General features: G+C 40.9%; 1 protein-coding gene across 10 annotated transcripts in view; it reads left to right on the forward strand.

Moving 5' to 3' along the window:
- senp6a (SUMO specific peptidase 6a) overlaps positions 1–24,559 on the forward strand; it is a 167,892-nt gene that overhangs the window by 130,597 nt on the left and 12,736 nt on the right. For 9 of the 10 annotated variants that reach the window (XM_059648441.1, XM_059648439.1, XM_048535848.2 and 6 more), the window contains 6 exons: positions 84–200; positions 6,917–7,039; positions 13,035–13,127; positions 20,386–20,777; positions 22,070–22,152; positions 24,170–24,249. In XM_059648441.1, coding sequence (XP_059504424.1) covers positions 84–200; positions 6,917–7,039; positions 13,035–13,127; positions 20,386–20,777; positions 22,070–22,152; positions 24,170–24,249 — 888 coding nt within the window. The remainder of the gene's footprint in view (positions 1–83; positions 201–6,916; positions 7,040–13,034; positions 13,128–20,385; positions 20,778–22,069; positions 22,153–24,169; positions 24,250–24,559) is intronic. The other variant, XM_059648440.1, reaches the window with a different exon arrangement.

Consider the following 24,559-nt stretch of genomic DNA (forward strand, 5'->3'; position numbering starts at 1 on the left):
GAATGAAAAATTACTTATAATTTACATACATTTCCATCTCTCAAGGAATTTTATGGCTCCAAGTGTGGTTCTATTTTTACCAGGCTGATAGTTTACCCACCACCTCCATCCAAGGGCGGCATATCTGTGACTAATGAAGATCTCTATTGCCTCAAAGAGGGAGAATTCTTAAATGATGTTATCATAGATTTCTATTTAAAGTAAGTAATACTGTTTGTTATAAATTTCTGTAAGTAGTAACAGGCAGTATATGTAGTGAACTGTTTAGAAGCAGACTCTTGACCATGGTTCTGAGGCTTTAATAGTTGCAATGGGTAAAATGGTGGAAGTCACGTTATGGATTGGGGCTAGATAAATAGCTGATAAGTGAACGAACAATTTTTACAGAAAACGATTTTTGGCATGCACCATTGCGTAAATTTGACTGAAAATTTAAGGTAGACCATGGACCTGGATAAGAATTTGGTGACAAATAGATGACTCATGAGTGTGCTGTGTACACTCTCAGGGAGCTATTCAATTGAAAGGAAAACTAAGTGTCAATGTTTGGATATTTTTTAATCTGCGTAAAAGATCTGCATGTAAAAATCAGTTAACACTTAGTTTAATGCTGTCTGCAAATTAAAATAACGGCATAGGCAGTTAACGATTTGTAGCCTGATTAAATATTCAATGCAACTGAATCAACATTGAGTCGTGGATTTTCAATTTAAACAAGTGATATAAGTATAAAGGTAATGGTACAGATCTAGTGTAGTAGGTTTTTAAAAAAATGTTGAACCGTAACAATAGATGCCCTTTCAGTATTGACCCTCCAGAGAAGCAGGTACATTATTGGAATGATAATAAAATGTGAGGCTGGATGAACACAGCAGGCCAAGCAGCATCTCAGGAGCACAAAAGCTGACGTTTCGGGCCTAGACCCTTCATCAGAGAGGGGGATGGGGGGAGGGAACTGGAATAAATAGGGAGAGAGGGGGAGGCGGACCGAAGATGGAGAGTAAAGAAGATAGGTGGAGAGGGTGTAGGTGGGGAGGTAGGGAGGGGATAGGTCAGTCCAGGGAAGACGGACAGGTCAAGGAGGTGGGATGAGGTTAGTAGGTAGCTGGGGGTGCGGCTTGGGGTGGGAGGAAGGGATGGGTGAGAGGAAGAACTGGTTAGGGAGGCAGAGACAGGTTGGACTGGTTTTGGGATGCAGTGGGTGGGGGGGAAGAGCTGGGCTGGTTGTGTGGTGCAGTGGGGGGAGGGGATGAACTGGGCTGGTTGAGGGATGCAGTGGGGGAAGGGGAGATTTTGAAACTGGTGAAGTCCACATTGATACCATATGGTAGCAGCCATATGGTATCAATGTGGACTTCACCAGTTTCAAAATCTCCCCTTCCCCCACTGCATCCCTCAACCAGCCCAGTTCATCCCCTCCCCCCACTGCACCACACAACCAGCCCAGCTCTTCCCCCCCACCCACTGCATCCCAAAACCAGTCCAACCTGTCTCTGCCTCCCTAACCAGTTCTTCCTCTCACCCATCCCTTCCTCCCACCCCAAGCCGCACCCCCAGCTACCTACTAACCTCATCCCACCTCCTTGACCTGTCCGTCTTCCCTGGACTGACCTATCCCCTCCCTACCTCTCCACCTATCTTCTTTACTCTCCATCTTCGGTCCGCCTCCCCCTCTCTCCCTATTTATTCCAGTTCCCTCCCCCCATCCCCCTCTCTGATGAAGGGTCTAGGCCCGAAACGTCAGCTTTTGTGCTCCTGAGATGCTGCTTGGCCTGCTGTGTTCATCCAGCCTCACATTTTATTATCTTGGAATCTCCAGCATCTGCAGTTCCCATTATCTCTGACATTATTGGAATGCTTGGCTTAAACAGTACTGCACAGTTTCAAGATTGTTTGGAAGTACTTAAAATAGTCTAACATCGACAGTTGGGAGGTGATGTTCTAGTGATTGCTGTCACTATTCTATTAATTCTGAAACCCAGGTTTCGGAGGGTCCAATTTGAATCCCAGGTGGAATTTGAATTCAGTTTAAGAAAAAAATCTTGAAACCATTGTCAATTGTTGAGGAAAAGCCACCTGGTTCATTAGTGTAGTCTGATTTGGGATGGCACGGTGGCTGAGTGGTTAGCTGTGCTGCCTCAGCAACAGAGACTCCAGTTCGATTCCACCTATGAGCGACTGTCTATGTGGAGTTTGCATGTTTTTCCCATGTCTGTGTGGATTTCCTCTGCGTGCTCTGGCTTCTTCCCACAGTCCAAAGCTGTGTAGGCTAAGTGAATTGGCCCTGCTAAATTGCCCATAATGTTCAGATGTGTAGATTAGATGCGTTTATAGGGATGGGTATGGGCAGTATTCCCTGAGGGTAGGTGTGGACTTGTTGAGCCGAAGGGCCTGAGAGATGTCCTTTAGGGAAGGGCATCTGAACTTACTTGATCGGGCATACTTGCCAATATAGACACCAATGTGGTAAACTCTTTCGTGCCTTCTCGGCAATAATGCTGCACACCCAGTTATGCCCACATCCCATGAATGAATATAAAAAGTCCATTGTATTGGTGCCAGTCTCCAGAACCAATCTAGTCTAATACTATTTACCAGCACTTGTCCCATAATTTTATATGCAGTGTCATTTCAAGTCATAATCTAAATATAGGGGTGGGTGTGTGTATGTGTGTGCACGTAAAGGGGTGCATATGGGTATTTAAATATATAGATATGATATTTTTGAGCATGCAGAGAAGAAAATGGTCCTGTTTAAGTTGTATGCAAAAGCACCTTATAGTTGAAATACATGAAAACTTTAGATAGAATGCATTGTCAATTCAGAACAGCCGAACTTTGAAACTGACAATAACAAAAAATAAATTGTTGAAAAATAGATTTTAAATCAATATTGGAATATTATTTCTTTTGAGACTGAGATATTTGGAGATAATAGTTAAATGAATAGTTAATTTAATAATATTAGAAGTGTAATGGATTTTGGTTTGATGAACTTGATTAGCATAACAAGCTGTGATGTCAACAATGTCGAGGCTTCACCCAAACTATTATTAGCAAAAATCAACGCACTCCGAATTAGAGGTAACCATTGGATATTGGTAATAGGTACGAATAAAGGGAGTATTTGGAGAGCATTACAGAGATAGTAGGAATTACTGATGCTGGAGAATCTGAGATAACACTGTGCGAAGCTGGATGAACACAGCAGGCCAAGCAGCATCAGAGGACTGGGAAAGTTTGACGTTTCGGATCGAGACCCTTCTTCAGAAAACCACCTGAAGAAGGGTCTTGACCCGAAATGTCAAATTTTCCTGCCCTTCTGATGCTGCTTGGCCTGCTGTGTTCATCCAACTTCACACTGTGTTATCTCAGTATTTGGAGTTTGTCAGGATGTGATGAGTGGTGCTCTACAATTGCATCAGCTTTCCACTGTATGTATTAACGATGAAAGAATCAAGTTTTATATCCAAGTTTGCAGAGGACACAAAATTCAGAGGAACACTAAGTACCAGAAATGTGGCAGTTGCAGTTCAATGTAGGGAAGTGCAAGATCATTCATTTTAGATCTGATAAATACAAACCAGAATATTTTCATAATGGTGAAATACTAAGAGTAATCAAAAAGGTAAATGGAATATTGGTTTGAAAATTGAACAGAATGGCAAAACCAGCTTACTAACTAATTGATCTATTTTCTGTTTGAGTTCTGAGTGGCCTATTCTTATCGTCAGCTTTTAATTTCTTGCGTCCTGAGTCCACTCCAATGTTTTTGTCTTCCATCTTGAAGCTGTGTTTAAAGAATTTTCTGTTGGATACCTTTTTACATGTCCAATTGCAATGTAAGTTGATCCATAAATTATTGTTATATCACAAGCGTGAGTACAACACTTCCACTCCAAAACAAGTGCTGGAGCATCTCCATCGGAGCCTCCACCCATACACCCATTCCCTGATGCTGCAGTCTCCAAAGATCATTGCTGAGTCAGACACTGACCTGGTGACAGAAAAACCAAGTGGGTGGCACAGTGACTCAGTGGTTAGCACTACAGCCTCACAGCGCCAGGGACCCTGGTTCGGTTCCAGCCTTGGGTGACTGTCTGTGTGGAGTTTGCACATTCTCCCCATGTCTGCTTGGGTTTCCTCCGAGTGCTCCGGTTTCCTCCCACAGTCCAAAGATGCACAGATTAGATAGATTGGCCATGCTAAATTGCCCATAGTGTTCAGGGGTATGTGGCTTATAGGGGGATGGGTCTGGGTGGGATGCTTCAAGGGGCGGTGTGGACTTGTTGAGCCAAAGGGCCTGTTTCCACACTGTAGGGAATATAATCTAATCAAAAAAAAGTAATCATTCTAATAGCCATCAAGAAACAAAGAAACCTACAGCACAGGAACAGGCCCTTCGGCCCTCCAAGCCTGTGCCGATCAACATCCTCTGTCTAACCTGTCATCTATTTTCTAACGGTCTGTGTCCATTTGCTCCCTGCCCATCCACGTACCTGTCCAAACATATCTTAAAAGACGCTAATGTGTCTGCGTCTACCACCTCCGCTGGCAACGCATTCCAGGCGCCCACCACCCTCTGTGTAAAGAACTTTCCATGCATATCTCCCTTAAACTTTCCTCCTCTCACTTTGAACTCATGACCTCCAGTAATTGAGTCCCCCACTCTGGGGGGGGAAAAAGCTTTTTGCTATCCACCCTGTCTATACCCCTCATGATTTTGTAGACCTCAATCAGGTCCCTCCTCAATCTCCGTCTTTCTAATGAAAATAATCCTAATGTATTCAACCTGTCTTCATAGCTAGCACCCTCCATACCAGGCAGCATCCTGGTGAACCTCCTCTGCACCCTCTCCAAAGCATCCACATCCTTTTGGTAATGTGGCGACCAGAACTGTACACAGTACTCCAAATGTGGCCGAACCAAAGTCCTATACAACTGCATCATGACCTGCCAACTCTTGTACACAATACCCCGTCCAAGATTATGGTATGAAGATCGTCATTGGTATACAAACAACTAATTTGAATACTAGATGAATTAAATATTGTCTCTTATTTTTGGGAACTAAGCTGAAGTAATAAGCATTTTACCATAGGTGAGCAAATTTGATTAGGTATAGTATACTAAGTTTGTACTAGGCATAGTTGTACTAGACATTAATAGCCTGAACAGCTAACCTGCTCTCCAGAGATGGTGGCAGTTTACATAAAATAATAGGGCTGGAAACCTCAGATTGGACATTTTTTCAGATTTAATTGTGGCTGGCCTGCATTTCTTTAACCTCTGGTATTGGGACACATAGGAGAGAATGAAAATACCTTCACAGCATATATACAGACAGAAATTCAGACTTCCAAGTTTTGTTCGTTGTGGGCTCCCCCTCATCATTTCGCTATCCCACCTTCCAGCATGGCAATGAATTAATGTTTCTTCCAATAGCCATTTAAATCCTTGTTCAAAATGTTTGATGTTTGTCCACTCCAGTATGTGAAGTCTACTAGTATTTTGATAGTTTACCCCTATGTCGTAGTATGTAATTCATGTCACTGGGTGGCACTATCAGAAAACTTAATGTAGCCTGTTTCATTTTTTTTCCACCGTTTCACTGTGCAGTGTTGCAGAAAATCTCCCATTTTTGACGTGGCAAATTACTGAATTTGCCTAATGAATATTAATTCACTAGTGAATTTGAGAATGTTAAGTGAATTACATTTATAAAAGAAAAGAATCCGCATTTATGAAGTGACTTCCTTGGAACATTCTAAATGCTTTCCAGCTCTAAGTAATTTTTCTGGTTCACTTTTTTAACTTCTCCAGTTCCTGTGTAAAAGTGTTTTCTCAAACTTAAGATGCTTTTTAAATGTATTGTTTCCTACTAACAATGCTAATTTTATATGTAGCATTTAAATTAATAACTTGATCTATTTTCATAGTTAGAAAGTTGTCTGCGGCACCCATTAAATCTCTCATTATTAGAAGATCTTTTGTATCCACTTGAATAACCTCAAAAGCAGGCTGAATTTTTTGAAAGCATGCCAAAACCTCCACCTTTGGCAATAAATCATTCTCAAGAGTGGTATGTCAGTTTAAATTTACTGTGCCATTGTTGATGGGAAGCTTGGAAGTTGTACATTTCTGACTCTTGAGTGAATGTGTCAGTTGTTGAAACAAGGGAAAGGTGATATGAAGGAAGCTAAAATGTTAAGTAAAGCAAAGTGGTACAAATGGGTTCAGATTGTTTCAAATTTGAGTTGCCACATTTCAATGGTGGATCATTTCCACTGTTCAATTTGTCAAGAATTTTAGAAAGGTTCCACAGAAGATCTAAAGGATGCCGCATATTCTTCAACACCATCTATAACTGCAGCTTCCAATAGAACTGAGTGCCCTGATCCTGAGCAGGAAAGCCAAGAGCATACAAATTTTCTTTCAGATATTGATTTAATTATTTTCAATTCTGTTCGTGGAGGAGAGCAGAAATTAGGAAAAAGATATTGGCTGTCTTCTGAAGGTATTTGTTAAATTAGTTTTGGTGTAGTTGTCAATTAGCTGTATATTGGTGGAAGTTAGATGAATATGGAGGTGGTGATCTTTCACCACAGGGTATGGAAAGGCCTGAGGTCACTTAATTGTACTAGATAACACAGTGTGGAGCTGGAGGAGCACAGTAGGACCCCACCCGAAACCTCAACTTGCCTGCTCCTCTGATGCCTGGCCTGCTGTGTTACTCCAGCTCCACACTGTGTTATCTCTAACTCGAGCATCTGCAGTTCTTACAATATCTGACTTAATTGTACTATTTAGGTGTCTAGCAAGAGAGCAGTTCATGTTGAGTTAGTTTTACTGTGACAAATGAGAATTTTTTCTTTGACTTTGAATTTGTCCTGATACTTTTGTTTCAACTCTGCAGGTATTTGGTTCTTGAAAAGATCAAACAGCAAGATGCAGATAGAGTACATGTTTTCAGCTCCTTTTTTTATAAACGACTGAATCAACGAGAACGACGGAACATTCCGGAATCTGCCAATCTATCGTAAGCTCTCATGACTGTGAATCAACAGTTGCATGACTTTCCTGTATTGGAGTGGAATGCATAAAAAAGAGGCTTTGTGAAGAAATCCTGTGTTCTTCCAAAGTTTTGAGGATGACCTCCTGAACCCCACCAGTGGGAAATCCGTGAGGCTGATTGTTTTGAGGGGTTGACCATTTATGTTGGACCATTAACTTGTCACTGAGAACAGCAAGTGCTGATGAAAATCAGGTCAGACAATACCCGTGGAGAAAGCAAGTTCTAAAGTTGTACTCGACTGTGTTAACTCTGTGTTTCTCTTCCACATCAACTGAGTTTCTCCAGCAATTTCTGATTTTATTTCAGATCTCCAGCATCCACTGCACTTTGCTTTGACTTGTCATTGATGTTCCTTTCGAAATACTTTCAGCTCAGTTCAAACAATTTATTTTCCTCTGTCCACATTGGATGAGTAACACAGATTTCTAAGGTATCCTGCTCATTTCTAAAGTAGTCTTTTCTGTTACCCATCCTGTTCCAGTATAGATGCATTCGGTTTAGTTTATTCATCTAAGGCTTGCTAGGTTAGGGTTTTCTGGTTGTCTGTTTCACAATCTGCAGTTTTCTGTCCATATGATTTACAAAATAGAACATCTCTGATCGCTGTGTGCAGAATCCCAGTTTATGTTTTATTGTGTTTTTGGAAGAGAGTTGATTTCTAAAAATTCTTAAGATAATTTTCCTATTGTCTTGCAGGTGTTGTAACTTAGTCAATTATCCTTCCCCAATAGCTTAATTATTTGTTGGATTGTCAATTAAATTCTAAGGGACTTGAGAGCCACTTTTTAAAAAAAATTTTGTGTGATGTAGGCAATAATTGCTAGGCCAGCATTTATTGCCTGCCTGTAATTGCGCTGGAGAAGATAGTGAGCAGCTGCCATGAAGTGTTGCAATCATTGGGATAGAGGAACACCCACAATGCCGTTAGGTGGGTAGTTGCAAGATTTTGACCCAGTGAAGGAATGGCAATGTAGTTCCAAATTGGGACGGTGTGGGGCTCGGAGGAGTACTTGTAGGTGTGGTGCTCCTATGCATCTGCTGCTGTTGTCCCTTGCCTGTCTAGGTTGTCATGGCCATAGGGTGGAGGGTGCTATCAAAGGACACTTCATGATTTACTGCTGGGAATAATGGTTGATTGCACTGTGGAAGCAGTGTGTATGTCAGTGATGGAAAGTGTAAATGTAATGGCAGTCAAGTGTGCTGCTTTTCCTGGATGGTGTGAACCTTCGAGTGTTGTTGGAGCTGTCCTCATCCATCATGCTCCTAATTGGTGCCTTGTAGAATGTAGACAAGCTTTAGCTTAGCTTCTGACCTGCTCTTGTAGCCATAGTATTTATATGGCTGGTTCAAAGAACAATGAACAAAGAAAATTACAGCATAGGAACAGGCCCTTCGGCCCTCCAAGCCTGTGCCGATCGATATCCTCTGAGTAAACCTGTCATCTATTTTCTAAGGGTTTGTTTCCCTTTGCTCCCTGCCCATCCATGAACCTGTACAGATACATCTTAAAAGACACTATCGTGTCTGCGTCTACCACCTCCGCTGGCAACGTGTTCCAGGCACCCACCACCCTCTGCGTAAAGAACTTTCCATGCATATCTCCCTTAAACTTTCCTCCTCTCACTTTGAACTCATGACCCCTAGTAATTGAGTCTCCCATTCTTGGGGGGGAAAAAGCTTCTTGCTATCCACCTCGTCTACACCCCTTATGATTTTGTAGACCAACATCCGTTGTGGCATTTCAGGACTTGTAATCAATGAGGTGAGCATTGTATCCTGTTTCTTGAGGGAGTCCTTCAAACATTCAGGTGTCTGTCTCATTCCTACTCATCCAAACAGAAACTGTATGTGTAGGTCTTGTCTATAGGGGATGGCTGTTTTACTATGTTTAGGGTGGAAGCTAGAGAAATGCAGCACCATGAGGTTATCCATGAGCTTACGGTAGTATGAGGCACAAAGGTGTCCACCCTTGATGGAGTTGCGGGCGTTCAAAAATGAGACTGATTCTAAATAACTCGTCAATGGAGACACCCGAAATTTTTTAGTTGGTGATTTGGTAATGGTGACCACGTTGAAACATCAAAAGGTGATGATCAAATTCTCGCATATTGAAGATGGTAATTACCTGCCATTTGTGTGGCATTAATATTCCTTGACACTTGGCAGCACAGGCCTGTATGTTGTCTAGGTCTTGCTGCATTTGAACATGGACTGCTTCAGTATTTGAGAAGTTGCAAATGCTGCTGATCATTGTGCAGTCATCAGTGAATATGTCAACTTGTGACCTGATGGAGGCAAAATCTTACATAAAGCAGCTGAAGATGGTTGCACCTCGGACAGCATCTTGAGGACCTCCCTGTAGTGATGTTGTGGAGTTGAAATAGCTGATTTCAAAAAAACTACAACCATCTTCCATTGTGTTAATCATGGCTCCACCCGGCAGAGCTCTTTTTCCTGATTTTCATTAACTTCAGATTTGCTGCATAGATCTCACTTCATCTATGGAATTTACATCTTGTGTCTGTTTGGACCAAGGCTGTAATGAGAACCAAAAGAACTGTGGATGCTGTAAAACAGGAACAAAATCATAAGTTGCTGGAAAAGCTCAGTTGGTCTGGCAGCATCTGTGAAGAGGGGGGGGGAAAAAAAAATTTTTGCATCTAGGGACCCTTGGAACTGTTCAGAGGAAGGATCACGGGACCCAAAAAGTTAACTTTTTTATTTCTTCACGGATGCTGCCAGACCTGCTGAGCTTTTCCAGCAACTTATGATTTTTTGTTGTTGAAGGCTATAATGATGTCTGAAGCATCTGGTCCTGGCAGAACCAGAATTGTGTGCCAGTGAACAGGTCAGTCTTTGCAAGTTCTGCATAATAACACTGTTGGTGACCCATTCCATTATTTTGATGATAGAATGAAGCTTGATAGGGTGTAATTGACTGGGTTACATTTGTATCACAGAGGGTTTAGGCCTGAAACGTCAGCTTTTGTGCTCCTAAGATGCTGCTTGGCCTGCTGTGTTCATCCAGCTCCACACTTTATCTGAGTTACATTTGTTCTGCTTTTAGTGAACAGGACATAGCTGAGTAATTTTCCAGACTTCCAGTTATTAGCCTGTGTTGTAGCTTAACTGATACACTTTGACAAGGAATATGACAAGTGCTGGAGCATAAATCTTAAGTCCTATCACCAAAATGTTGTCAGGGTCTTTTTGGTGCACATGTCCAGGGTTTTCTGGCCTTCTTTAATATCATAAGGAGGCACTCAAATTGACTGTAGACTGGCATTTGTGATGCTGGTGACACAAGGAGGCAGCCACAGTGGATTGTCCATTCAGTGCGTTTGGCTGAAGATGAATGCAAATTGATCTTTTTGTCTTTTGCATGGGTGCTGGGCTCCTCCATCATAGAGGATGTGAATATTTGTGGAACAATTAGTTATTTAAATATCTAGCACCACAGATACGGCAGGACTGCAGCACTTCAATTTGCCCATTTGTTTATTTCGTTGCTTCACCAAGTTGATTCCTTGTTTTAAAATGTCACCTGGTGCTGCTTCTGGTAGACCCTTTGCAGTCTTCAGTGAAGCAGGCTTGATCTTGAAGCTGTGCAGTCCTGTGATATACAAGATGCTGGATAATTAAACAACTAATTATTCTACAAGTATTCCCATTCACAATGATGGGTATTCCTGCAGCTGGCTTGATGGTAATGTAAAATTGAGAATATGACAGGGTTACAGATTGAGGTAGAATGCAATTCTGCTGCTGCAGCTGATTGCTAACAGTACCACATAGTTGCCTGGTTTTGAGTTGCAAATATTCTAGCATTTATTGCCCATCCCTAGTTAGCTTTGAGAATGTGGCAGCATGCAGCTGCCTTCAACCACTGCAGTTTACTTGGTGAAGGTACACCCACAATGTACACTGCAGTCCAGTCACATCTAATTGTGGACGGTGGTGACAGTTAAACAACTTGCTGGAGGAGAAGCTTCCACAAATATTTCCATCCTCAATAACGGCGGAGACCAGTATATCTGTGCAAAAGGTTAGGTTGAAGCATTCAGACCAATTTTCACCTAGAAGTGCCAAGTGGATGATCCATCTCCACCTACTCCAGAGGACCCTGGCATTGCAGTTGCCAGTCTTCAGCCAATTTGCTTCACTCCTATGTAGTATCTGGAAACAGCTGGAAGCACTGGACACTGCAAAGACTATGGGCCCTGACAAAAACGTAGCAATAATACTGAAGACTTGTGCTCCAGAACTTGCCTCACTCCAAGCCAAGCTTTTCCACTGCACAATGTGGAAAATTGCCCAGTTGTATCATGTCTGCAAAAGGCAGGACAGATCCAACCCAGCCAGTTAATGCCTTGTCTGTCTATATTTAATCATCAGTAAAGTGGTGAAATGTGTAATCAACAAGGCTCTCGAGCAGCGCTGGTAACCTCAGGATGTTGTTAGTGGGAATTCAGCAACACTGAGGTTGTAACATGCTTACTGAGCCGGTGGGTTTGGTTGCAAAAGTTTCATCATCAGTGCACCTCTGGTGAAGCCTCAGTGTTTTGTCCTCCTTGTTACTTATATGCCTTGGTTTGCTGGGGTGGTTGATATTACTGCCGGTTCTGTTTCTCAGTCGTTCAGGCCTCTAGTCGTTCACGCCTCTAGTCGTTCACTTGTCTCGCTACAAACTAATTTGTCTGGGACAACACATCCATAATTGCACAAGCCCAACAGAGACCCACCAGGGGAGGCCTGGTATTCCAATAAACACACTGAATATAAACCCTGTGTACAGACCACTGAGAAACAGAACCGGAAGTAATACCGACCACCCCAGCAAACCGAGGTGCATGAATAACAAGTGGGACAGAACACTGAAGCTTCACCAGAGGCACACTGATGATGTTACCTAACAGAGTGGTGAAACGTTTGCAACTAAATCTAACGGCTCAGAGGATGGGCTTGGGAATTTATTCCTTTTAGTCACCTGAAACAATTAACCTATCTAGGTTGGAGTGAAACACAGCCAGAGCCTCGATGTTGCCTCTCTGTATTGATTAAATAGTTAGCATGCAAACCAACATGGTCCAGAAAATTACCCCCAAGCATCTGTTGATCCTTTCTCTAGCTTTAATGACTTATTAGGGACCATGTTCTCTGATGCACCTCTGTTTTTATACATGGCATTCAAATTTTTTCTCGTTTGACATACCCTGGAGATGATTTTGTTTCTACTTTGGTTTTGCTTTTGAAAAATTCGACCTCACTTTTACTTCTGTGCTCTAGTGTTCTATTATCCGCCGAGACATGTTTCAACTTAACCAAACTGTGGCTGCCTATTTTCTGCTCTGCAACATAAGCATCTTACCTTTCAACATTCTTATTCTTTCTTCGCACCTTTCCTTTGCTGAACAACATTGGTTCCCTGAATTTCCCAGTGTGTCTGATTTTAAAATTTTGTTTAATGCCTGAATCTTTTCTACCTGAATGAAGTCTTTCACCTCTGAATGTCCTCGAGCATTTTTCGGTTTCCTTTCTTTCCCGAACTCTGCTGTATCATGAGCAGAGAATTTGGTCACTTTAGGTCCATTCTTTAATGTATTTCAATGTTTTCTACATCTCTACTACTGTGAATAACTTTTGAAAACCTTTTGTAAGTCCTTATTTTCAACTTAATACATATTTGGTTCTCCTAAACCCCCCTTGTGGTTATGTTCCTTGAGATATTTTGTATGCCGAAGTGACAATATTTATGTTGTACTTATACTAAGGGTCCTCAGTTAATTAACACTGTGTCCCAAAGTTAAATTTGAATGATAATGGACTTCCATTTTAATTACTAATAGTTAGTACAATTTTCATATAGGCCATCCAGCAGTGAATATATTTTATATCTCGTGCTTCTCTTTCATCTGTACTTGCATTCTATGACCTTAAGTCTTTTGGTGTCTATCACTAGGTTACCAAAACGACGTCATGCCAGAGTGAAAACGTGGACAAGACATGTGGATATTTTTCAAAAGGATTTTATTTTTGTTCCTATTAATGAAACGTGAGTATTGGAGCAACCTGTTTGTGTTAATTTATGCAGGATATCATAAATATTGATCTTGGGAATTATTCAAGTGCTAAGGTTTGATAGCCTTTCCCCTTGAAGTGTGGTCAGTTATGTTTCACGAGTTTCAAAGGGTTTTATATGAACCACTCGTGAGAAGACCATAGATTAAACAAGAATATTGCTCTGATGGTTGATATGACTGGTGGTATATCCATGTGTCAAAAGAATAGTAAAATGTAGAATCCAGTATTGAATTGTCACCAGTAATTTCTCTTGTATGGTTAGAACCTTGTGTGGAATGTAAATGCTGAATCATAACAATAAGAACGACTTGTATTTATACATCAACTTGAATGTAGTTTAACATCCCACAACACTGTACAGAAGCTTAAATCAGACTGATTTAGCATTGATCTAAAAGCAACATCAGGACAGGTGACAAAAAATTAGTCGTGTAATTTTAAAATGGGCCTTGTCAAGAAAGGTGAGAGATTTTAAGAAAGGAAATTCAGTGCTGAGCTCCACATGTAAATGAGAGAAGTGCGGGGGGAGAAAACTGATTTCTCGGTAAAGATTTAGTGAAAGTTGACTGGTGAAAGTTTTCTTCAACAATGATTGTAGTGTCTTTCTGGAACAGTGGTCTAATCAATGTGTCAGAATGCAGCAACTGCACACTCCTGTAGTGTTCCCGGCAAGGCATTTATGATGTTGGATTGTGACATGTAAAGGAAATATGTCAGGCCACTACTTTGTTTCTGATTCAGAAGAATCTATGATGAACAAGATTTTATGAAATTCAGTTCAAAAGCAAGCTTTTCTGTTCAGTTCAGATGACCTCAGTGTTGACTTCAGAAGATGGTTTTCTTTTCTGTCCTAGAACTAGTTCAGGGAATAAGCTACCTCCAGAAGAGTTTAGCTAAGAGAGGTTGTTTAGGAATCTTTATGACAGGCTCTCAGATTTGTGAAAAAGCTTATGTTGACACATTTGGGGAAAAAAATATCTATTCAATCCTCTTGCAGTCCACAGCAAGAAAACTGTCGAGTCAGTTAAGCAATTGGGAGGTGATAGTCTATTATCATCAGAGTATTAATCCAGCAACCCACATAATATCTGGCAATATTATATAATGGATGTGAGTTTTCTCGCTGAGCTGGAAGGTTAGTTTTCAGGTGTTTTGTCACCATTCTAGGTAACATCATCAGTGAGCCTCCGACGAAGCGCTGTTGTTATGTCCCGCTTTCTATTTATCTGGTTAGGTTTCCTTGGGTTGGTAGTGTCATTTCCTGTGTTGGTGATTTCATTTCCTTTTCTTTTTCTCAGAGGGTGGTAGATTGATTTGGAGCCAATGTGTTTGTTGATGGAGTTCCAGTTGGAATGCCATGCTTCGAGGAATTCTCGTGCATGTCTCTGTTTGGCTTGTCCTAGGATGGATGTGTTGTCCCAATCAAAGTGGTGTCCTTCCTCATCTGTATGTAAGGATACTAGTGATAGTGGGCCATGTCGTTTTGTGGCTAGTTGATGTTCATGTATCCTGGTGGCTAGCTTTCCGCCTGTTTGTCCAATGTAGTGTTTGTCACAGTTTTTGCAAGGTATTTTGTAGATGACGTTTGTTTTGCTTGTTGTCTGTATAGGGTCTTTTAAGTTCATGAGCTGCTGTTTTAGTGTGTTGGTGGGTTTGTGGGCTACCCTGGTGCCAAGTGGTCCAAGTAGTCTGGCAGTCATTTCGGAAATGTCTTTGATGTAGAGGAGAGTGGTTGTGGTTTCTGGGCCTGTTTTGTCTGTTTCTTTTGGTTTGTTGCTGAGAAAATCGGCGGACTGTGTTCATTGCGTACCCGGTCTTTTTGAATACGCTGTATAGGTGATTTTCTTCTGCTCTGCGTAGTTCCTCTGTGCTGCAGTGTGTGGTGGCTCATTGGAATAATGTTCTAATGCAGCTTTATTTGTGGGTGTTGGGATGGTTGCTCCTGTAGTTCAGTATTTAGTCCGTATGTGTTGTTTTCCTGTAGACGCCGGTTTGAAGTTCTCCATTGACCTTTCGCTCTACCGTGACATCTAGGAATGGCAGTTCGTTGTTGTTTTCCTCCTTTTTTGTGAATGTTATGCCAGTAAGGGTATTATTGATGGTCTTGAAGGTTTCCTCTAATTTATTTTGTTTAGTGATGACAAACGTATCATCCACGTTGTGGACCCAAAGTTTGGGTTGGATGATTGGTAGAGCTGTTTGTTCAAGTCTCTGCATTACTGCCTCTGCTAAGAACCCCGATATTGGAGATCCCATGGGTGTACCGTTGGTTTGTCTGTAGGTTTTGTTATTGAAAGTGAAGTGGGTGGTAAGGCACAGGTCCACCAGCTTGATGATGTTGTCCTTGCTGATGAGGTTGGTGGTGTCTGGTGTATGTGTTTTTGGTTCTTCTAATAGTGTAGTCAGTATTTCTATGGCCAGATTGATGTTGATGGATGTGAACAGGGCTGTTACGTCAAAGGAGACCATTATTTCATCCTCTTCTATCTTGGCGTCTTTGGTGTTCAGGTATTCTTGGGTGGAGTGAATGGAGTGGCATGAGTCTTCTACTAGGTGTTTTAGTCTTTGGTGTAGTTGCTTGGCTAATCTTTAGGTTGGTGTTCCAGGTAGCGAGACTGAGTCTGAGGGGGGCTCTTGGTTTGTGAACTTTTGGTAGTCCGTAGAAAAAAACAAAAACACTTCAGAGCCACAACAATGTGGTTGACACTTAACTTAATAAAATTCTGGGCTGGCCAATGATATCCACATCCCATGAGTGAATTTTAAAAAAGTAGAAACCTAAAGAATTCAGATAAGTGGGAGATCTTGCTGTACCTGTGACTACATAATAAATGTTGTGAACAGGTTTTGCTGTGCGTTCTGAGATAATTCTTGCTAATTTTTAAAAATTAGTCATTGTGATATACAGCACGGAAACAGACGAATCGGTCCAACTTGTCCATGTGGACCAAATATCTTAAATAAATCTACTCCCATTTGCTAGCATTCAGCCCATATCCCTCTAAACCCTTATTCATGTACACATCCAGATGCCTTTTAAATGTCGTAATTGTACCAATCTTGGCCACTTTCCCTTACAGCTCATTCCGTAATTGCACCACAATCTGCATGAAGAAGCAGATCTTTTTATCTCTTTCAGATTTTTTTTTCATATCTTTCCCCTCTCATTCATAAACCTATGCCTCCGGTTTTGGACTTTACCTGACCCCAGGGAAAAGGTCTTGTCTATTTAACGTAGCCATGCCCCTCCATGAATTTATAAACCCCTACAAGGTCACATCTTGGCCATTGATGCTGCAGGGAAAATAGCCCCAGTCTATTTAGACTCTTCCTATAGCTCAAACCCCCCAACCTTGGCAGCATTCTTGTAAATCTTTCCTGAATCCTTTTCAAGTTTGACGACATCCTCCCTATAGGAGGGAGACCAGAAATGCATGTAGTATTCCAATAGTGGCCTAACCCTGTCCTCTATAGCTGCAACATGACCTCCCAACTCTCTACTCAGTGCATTAACCAGTAAAGGCAAGTGTGCCAAACGTCACCTTCACAATCCTATCTACCTATGACTCTGCTTTCAAGGAACAATGAGCCTGCACTCCAAGGATTCTTTGTTCAGCAACACTCCCCAGGACCTTAACATCTAAGTGTATAAATCCTGGTCTGCTTTGCCTTTACAAAATGTAGCACCTCACTTTTATCTAAATTAAATTTGATCTGCCGCCACTCGATGCATTGGCCTATCTGATCAAGATCCCATTTCATACTGAGGTGACTTTCACTGTCCACTACACCTCCAATTTTGCTGTCATCTGCCAACTTTTTACTAATCATACCTCCTACGTTCACATCCAAATCATTTAACTGAATAATAAAAAGTGGACTCAGTACCAATCCTTGTGGCACACCACTGGTCACTGTCCCCCAGCCTGAAAAGCAACCCTCTGCCACCACCCTCCCCTACATTTTTTGAGTCAATTGGGTATCCAAATGGCTAATTCTCCCATTATTCCATGTGATCTAACCTTGCCTACCACAAAGAACCTTGTCACTTGCCTTACTGAAGTCCATACAGGCCATGTCCACCACTCTGCTCTCATCAATCCTCTTTGTGACTTCTTCAAAAAACACTCAAATCAAGTTCATGAGACATGACATCCCATGCACAAACCCATGTTAACTATCTGTAATCAGTCCTTGCCTTTCCAAATACATGTAAATCCTGTCCTCCAGGATTCCCTCCATCAACTTGCCCACCTCCGATGTCAGGCTCACTGATCTATAGTCCCTTGTCTTTTCCCTACCACCTTTCTTTAATAGCATCAATAGCATGACGTTAACCAATCTCCAGTCATCTGGCACCTCAGTGATACAGATAACTCAGCAAGGCGCCCAGAAATCTCTCCTTGCTTCCCACAGAGTTCTAGGGTACACCTGATCTGGTCCCAGGGATTTATCCACCTTACTCCTATTTTAAGATGTCCAGCGTTGCCACCTCTATAGTATGGACATTTTTCAAGATGTCGCTATTTATTCCGTCACATCTCTATCTTCCATGTCCTTCTCCATAACACACACTGATGCAAAATACTCATTCATTATCTCCCCCAACTTCTGCAGTTCCACACACAGGTGGCCTTGCTAATCTTTAATGGGGCCTATTCTCCCCCTAGTTACCCTTTTGTCCTTAACATATTTGTATAATCCTCTTGGAGTCTCTTAACCCTATTTGCGAAAGTATCTCATGTCTCCTTTTTGCCTTCCTGATTTCCCTCTTAAGTATACTCTTACTGCCTTATACTTCCTCGATTTCTGCAGTCTATACCTGACACATGCTTCCTACTTATTCTTGATCAAAACCTCCAATTTCCCTAGTCAACCAGCATTCCCCACACCTACCAGCCCTACCTTAACAGGAACGTACTGTCTCTGGACTCTTATCTCATTTTTGAAGGCTTCCCATTTTTCAGTTGTCTCTTTTATCTGCGAACATTCACCCCCTCCCTGATCAACTTCTGAAAGTTCTTGCCTAATACTGCCAAAATTGGCTTTCTTCCAATTTAGAACTTTAACTTTTTTTGAGCTGGTCTATCCTTTTCCATCAATATTTTAAAACTAATAGAATTATGGTCACTGCCCCCAAAGTGCTCCCCACTGACACCTCAGTCAACTGCCCTGCCTTATGACTCAAGAGTTGGTCAAGTTTGCACCTTCTCTAGTAGATACATCCACGTACTGGCTGAGAAAATTTTCTTGTATACACTTAACAAATTCCTCTCCATCCAAGCCCAGTGTATGTTGGGAAAGTTAAACTCCCCTACCATATTACTCTATTATTCTTTCTGATAACTGATATTTCCTCACATTTTTTTCTGAATTTCCTGCTGACTACTAGGGTGGGGGGTCTATAGCAGAATCCAATAGCATGATCATCCCTTTCTTTTTATTTCACAGTTCCACCCAAATAACTTTGTGGATGTATTCCCAGGAATATCCTCCCCAAATGCAGCCATAATTTTATTCCTCATCAAAAACACCACTCTCCCTCGTGTCAATCCTTCTCATGTATACCCTGGAACAGCAAGCTGCCAGTCCTATCCATCCCTGAGCCACGTCATAGCCATTGCTATGATATCCCTGTCCTATGTTCCTAACCGTGCCTTGAGTGCATCTGACTTACCTGTTAGTCCTGTTTTCCTCTTTTTTTAATCGACTTTTATTTTGTCATTCAAGACAATCTACAACCTGATGTGACTGTAATCTTCTATAGAATCCCTACAATGTGGAAGCAGGCCATTCGGCCCATCAAGTCCACATTGGCCCTCCAAAGAGCTTCCCACCCAGACCCACCCCCGATTCCCGAATTCCAAAGCTAATCCACCTAGCCTGCAAATTCCTGGACGCTATATGGGCAATATAGCATGGCAATCCACCTACGCTGTATATCTTTGGACTGTGGGAGGGAAGTGGAGCACCGAGCGGAAACTGTCGCAGACACAGGGCAAATGCGCAGACTCCACACAGACAGTCTCCCAAGGGTGGGATCGACCTCTGGTCCCTGGCCAGACAGCAGTGCTAACCACTGAGTCACCATGTCTTGGTGACTAACTGCTACATTAACCAACTAAACAAATAACATAAACATATGCTCTGTAAAGGCAGATTATATTCTAGGTTCTGACTTGCCTAGTAGTATCATCAACCAAGATCACAAGAAACTGATAACTGGAGCATAGCTCTGGGATCTCCAGGCACACTAAGTGGCTATTATTAGTGCCTGATCTGCAGCAAAGTTTTAACTGATGAATCAATTATTGCAGATATTATAATTCAGTCTAATCTTGCCCTCAGCCAAAATCAACATATGATTTTTCAACTGAATAGCAACTGGGAGTTAGGATTCTTATTGGTTCTCTCAGCATCCTTCATGATTTTGAACATTTCCATTACATCTTCTAGCCCCCTCTGTTTTGATTTGAGGCAAATAATCCCAGTTTTTCTGTTCGTGCCACTTGACTGAAGTTGCTTATAGAACGTAGAACATAGAACAGTACAGTACAGGCCCTTCGGCTCACGATGTTGTGCCGAACTTTTACCCTAATCCTAAGGTCTATCTAACCTCAACCCCTACCTTTTTACTATCATCCATATGCTTATCTAATAGCTGCTTAAATGCCCCTAATGAGGCCGACTCCACCACCCTCTCCGGCAATGCATTCCACTAATTATACCTGATAGATTTCTAGTAAATCTCCTATGCGGTGACTTGACATATACAGAAGATTGTATGGGCACTAGAGCAGAAGAGACTGTGAAGCAGTCCAGTTAATTTACAAGAAAGTTTTGAAAGTGACTTTTCTGGATGGTGATTCAGGGATGAGAAATGGCAATGAGGAGACATTTGAAGCATGGAATGGTTGAGGCAAGGAGTGGCCAAGGAGGTGACAATTGCATCTTTGTGTTGCAACCATTGATTTCAACTATGGCCTGATGAGTTCAAGTAATTTATAGAAATCTGGAATAGGATTTGGATTTTATGGTCAGGGTATTTGGTAAATATGCTAAGCTATCTGGTGTCATTACAGGTTCATATATCTTATGAAAATATAACTTGGAAGTTTTCTAAGCTTTCATTTTGGGAAAATAAACCTAATCCAGAAAACTGAATTAAGTGCCTTTGTTATTTGGGAATGAACTAAGATGTTAATATAAAATTCTTCTTTCTGCTTTAGGGCCCATTGGTTTTTGGCTGTGATTTGTTTTCCTGGCCTTTGCACTGAACCAAATTCTAAATCACAGGAAAATGAAGGAATGCAATCCAACAACTCTGTACTCGAGGAAAGCAACAATAACTGGTCATCATTGCAAGGGGAGACTGATGGTTTAGCTGACAACTCGACTGCAGCAAATGTGTTGAGAAAATCTTCAGACACTATAGACAAAATCCCTGAACTTAGCGTTGGCAATATCTGTGAGTGTGTAGAATTTGATAAACTACATACAAGAAGATGTTTGTTAGCACCTAATAAATTCCTCAGCAATGTTAATCAACTGAACACTGAATCAGAAGATGACCAAAATGCAAACCAGAAGACACAAAATGTTGCAGAAGGTAAACAGCTAGGTACTTGTCAATATTTGATTTTGATCAACTCTGGAAGCTTTATCTTTTGTACAAGGAACCTGAGTCAAGATTTAAGTAAACTTTACAAGCTGCCATTTGAGGTTGGTACCCCTGCCAAATAGCCATTTCGGAATCTCCTTTACTGATTTCATAATTGATGACAACTTTACATTCTTTACTTTCCAAGTCTTGGCTTTTAAATAATGTTACTTGGTTCTGATAATTCTACTCATGTTTTTGCATGTATTACTGAAAAAAATCAGTTTTCGTTTAGTCCTTACACTTAAAATATTTGCCGAATATGATGAATCAAAATGACAAATTCAGTTTTTTTGCGGGGGGCAAGTGGAAATGATGGAAAAGCGCTTTCTACTGAGATGTATAAGATTTCTCCGCTATAGACTTCATATTTTCCCATAGTTTTGCAAGCTTGGAAGGCTTTTGGGCAACATTTTCAATTGGTATCAAATGTGGAGGTGTTTTAATTATATTGCAAGTTTATTTCTGAGACCTCATTGAAAATTATGGTTCCCTTAATCTGAAACATAGTTTGGAAACAAAGGAGCTGTGAAATTATGGTAAGCTGTCTAACCAGGTTATAGTTTTGTACTATGTGAACACTCAGGATACTTTTGCAAATAAAGGATACCTCAATTTGTTTTCTGCACACACCACTTGTCTAACTGCGATGGCAGCATTTCTCTGCAGATCACTGCTGCTCTGCTAAAAGCTATGAATTGTAAAATCCAGGTGAATTTTAAATTTATTTAAAAGTGCTTGGACTTGATGGGTTTACTGTGCCATGACATTCAACTATCTGATAGAGTATACTTCATTTAAATCAACCTGATAGAAAACCTTTGTTTCAGAGCATTGAGCAAGTATTTATTTTGAATTCCAAGAAATGGCTCTCGAGTTTGTTCTTGATGTTTAAAAGGAGGGTGTGAATGAAACTTAAAAACTGTTCTTGACTTAAAAGGACTAGCTGACTGGCCAATGGCAGGACACTGCAGTTTGGTCTTTGAAGTTTGCGAATGAGAGGTCAGGATTTTTCTGGATTCAGAGGTTAAGTGGGCCCTAATTAGTGATAGGGTATAGTTGGTGATCAGGTTGGCCCAAAATTGACAATGGAGGTTGACGGACATTCTGCTGTTAACTTAGATTTTTAGCATGTTCTGAACCATATTATCATCAGTGGCATAATTTTCAAAGCTGGAGGTTTAATTGAGCTGCTGATGTTTAGAAATTTCAATTTCAACACTGATAACAATGTATGTTGATTTTCTAAACAGATGCTTTAAGGCAAATCCAAATCAGTTATGCTGATGGTAATGATGATTCCTTTGACTTTTTACCAGATCAGGAGTACAGCCAGGTGAGATTATAACTCTGTATAGCCATTTCATTGTGTAATTATTTCAAGGATACAGGATAACCTGCTTATGGCTTTGTACACTTACGAATTGCCAAAAATTGCACTTGTAAGTGTTTCAGAATAGTACCTGTCTGATAAACATCCACAAGAAACAACTAATAAGTCACAGACATTTCAATGACAAGAACTAGTTGCATTTATGAAATTGACTGCTATGCAGTCAGCATGCCAATGTGTGCAATGCATTACAATCCCACACCCAGTTTCAAGGTCTGAACTTAATCCATTATATCTTTAGTCATATAAGGAGCTGTAGCTTTGTATGCCCTTTGTATGTGACGACAGTTGATCTCGCTGTCTCTGATTTAATGTGCAATTTTTGCTCAATTTTATAGTTAGCTTGCAGATTTGTTTATCAATCTCCTTCATATTATTTGGTGGCTTGCTGTATTCACTGAGTAGAATAAAAATTGATGTTCTTCAATTTTAATCAAATAGATTATCTCATTATTCCCTGGATAACATTACTCCTTTTCGCCAATACTGCAAACAGTCTTCATTTTTTATTTCTTCCCTATCTATCCTTAGTAATTTGGAGACAGATGTTCTCAATCTACACTTTCTTTGAGGCAGGGCCTCTATTATTTTCAGTACATCATGTTCCATTGCAGTGACCTGTATCTCTAGCTTGCTGCTCTTATTTACCATGCCTCTCTGCGCTTATGCACCTGCATTTCCAACCCATCTTAGGCTGCCTTTTATTTGCCCAGTCTTGTGCAGTTTTTAGCACATCAGTCTCTACTGTAAGATTAAGAATACAGTTTTTAGTTCACCGTTCATTGCCTACACATGTAATGCGCATGTTTTAATCTCATCAAACATGAAACCTTAAATCTAGTTAATGTGTATAGAATGACATTTCTAAATTTGAAACTATCTTTCCTGTGTCTTCCAGCCTGTTACTGTTGTTGTTTCATAAATTGTTATTAAGTTACAAACAACTGGAGGATTAAGGGACTGGTATTTGGTTTTAACAGCATGAGGGATTGATAGCTTGAATTTATGTTCAACCTAATTTAACATATAAATGCAACATTATATTAAACCGAAAATATAAGGGAAAACAATGCTGAAGATCTGAAACAAAAACAAATTTTTTGTAAAGCCAGATCTGCAGCATTCATGGAGAGAAAGCAGAGTTAAGATTTCAGGGTAATAAAGTGTGAAGCTGGATGAACACAGCAGGCCAAGCTTTTGTGCTCCTGAGATGCTGCTTGGCCTGCTGTGTTCATCCAGCTTCACACTTTATTATCTTGGATTCTCCAGCATCTGCAGTTCCCATTATCTCGTAACATTTCAGGGCCCTTCTTCAGAACAGTTCTGAAAGAACTGAACCAAGCCAGCCTTCTACAGGAGCTCCACATCCCTGCCCTTTCCCTGAGGAGTGGCAAACTTTTCTTTTCGGCTGCTATCAAATTTGCTTTTAAAAGTAATGATTAAATCTGTCTCCACCATCCTCTTTAGGTAGGGGTTTCAAGATTTTAACCACTCACCGTGTAAAAAGTATATTCTCAATCTTACAGTAAAGACTAATGTCTAAAAACTGCATAAAATCTCATGTCACCTTAAAGATTAGATGGCATAGAGAATTGAAACCGCATTCTACATGCGCTCAGTGATAATGATAATGGAAGCAAAAAGTTATGTCTCCTATACAAGTCCAAAGATTGACTGACTGAATTTGCATAGTATTCAAGATAATGTAAAATGCACGAGCTAGTTGGTGCAATGATTATGCATTTGTCGGTTTTTTAATGTCCTCGACAATATTGTTATGATATAAAAATGTCCTTTTAAATACCACGTTTGAATTGTTCAGAACTCCAAGCAAGGGAAATGGAGTATAATTGGTGATTATGAAGGCAGTAACATTGCTTGCTTACTTTGTATATTTCTCTCACACTGCCTATCAGGATCAGTTCTTTGTATTGATTGTAAAATTTCTGCTATTATGAAGGATGATAGCAATGAAGCTGGCAGCATGACAGAGGAGAGCTCACCAGAAAGTGTACCATGGGGTCAGCAGCCTTCAAAACAGTGAGTACATGAGTGTTATGAAGAAGGCAAGTCTCTATTTGAGTATAGAACATAGAACATTACAGCGCAGTACAGGCCCTTCGGCCCTCAATGTTGCGCCAACTTGTGAAATCAATCTGAAGCCCTTCTACCCTACACTATTCCATTATTGTCCATATGTTTATCCAATGAGCATTTAAATGCCTTTAAAGTTGGCGAGTCTACTACTGTTGCAGGCAGGGCATTCCACACCCTTACTACTCTTAGTAAAGAACCTACCTCTGACATCTGTCCTATATTTATCACCCCTCAATTTAAAGCTATGTCCCCT

The sequence above is a fragment of the Stegostoma tigrinum genome, chromosome 9 (assembly GCF_030684315.1).
Source record: "Stegostoma tigrinum isolate sSteTig4 chromosome 9, sSteTig4.hap1, whole genome shotgun sequence".
NCBI lineage: Eukaryota > Metazoa > Chordata > Chondrichthyes > Orectolobiformes > Stegostomatidae > Stegostoma > Stegostoma tigrinum.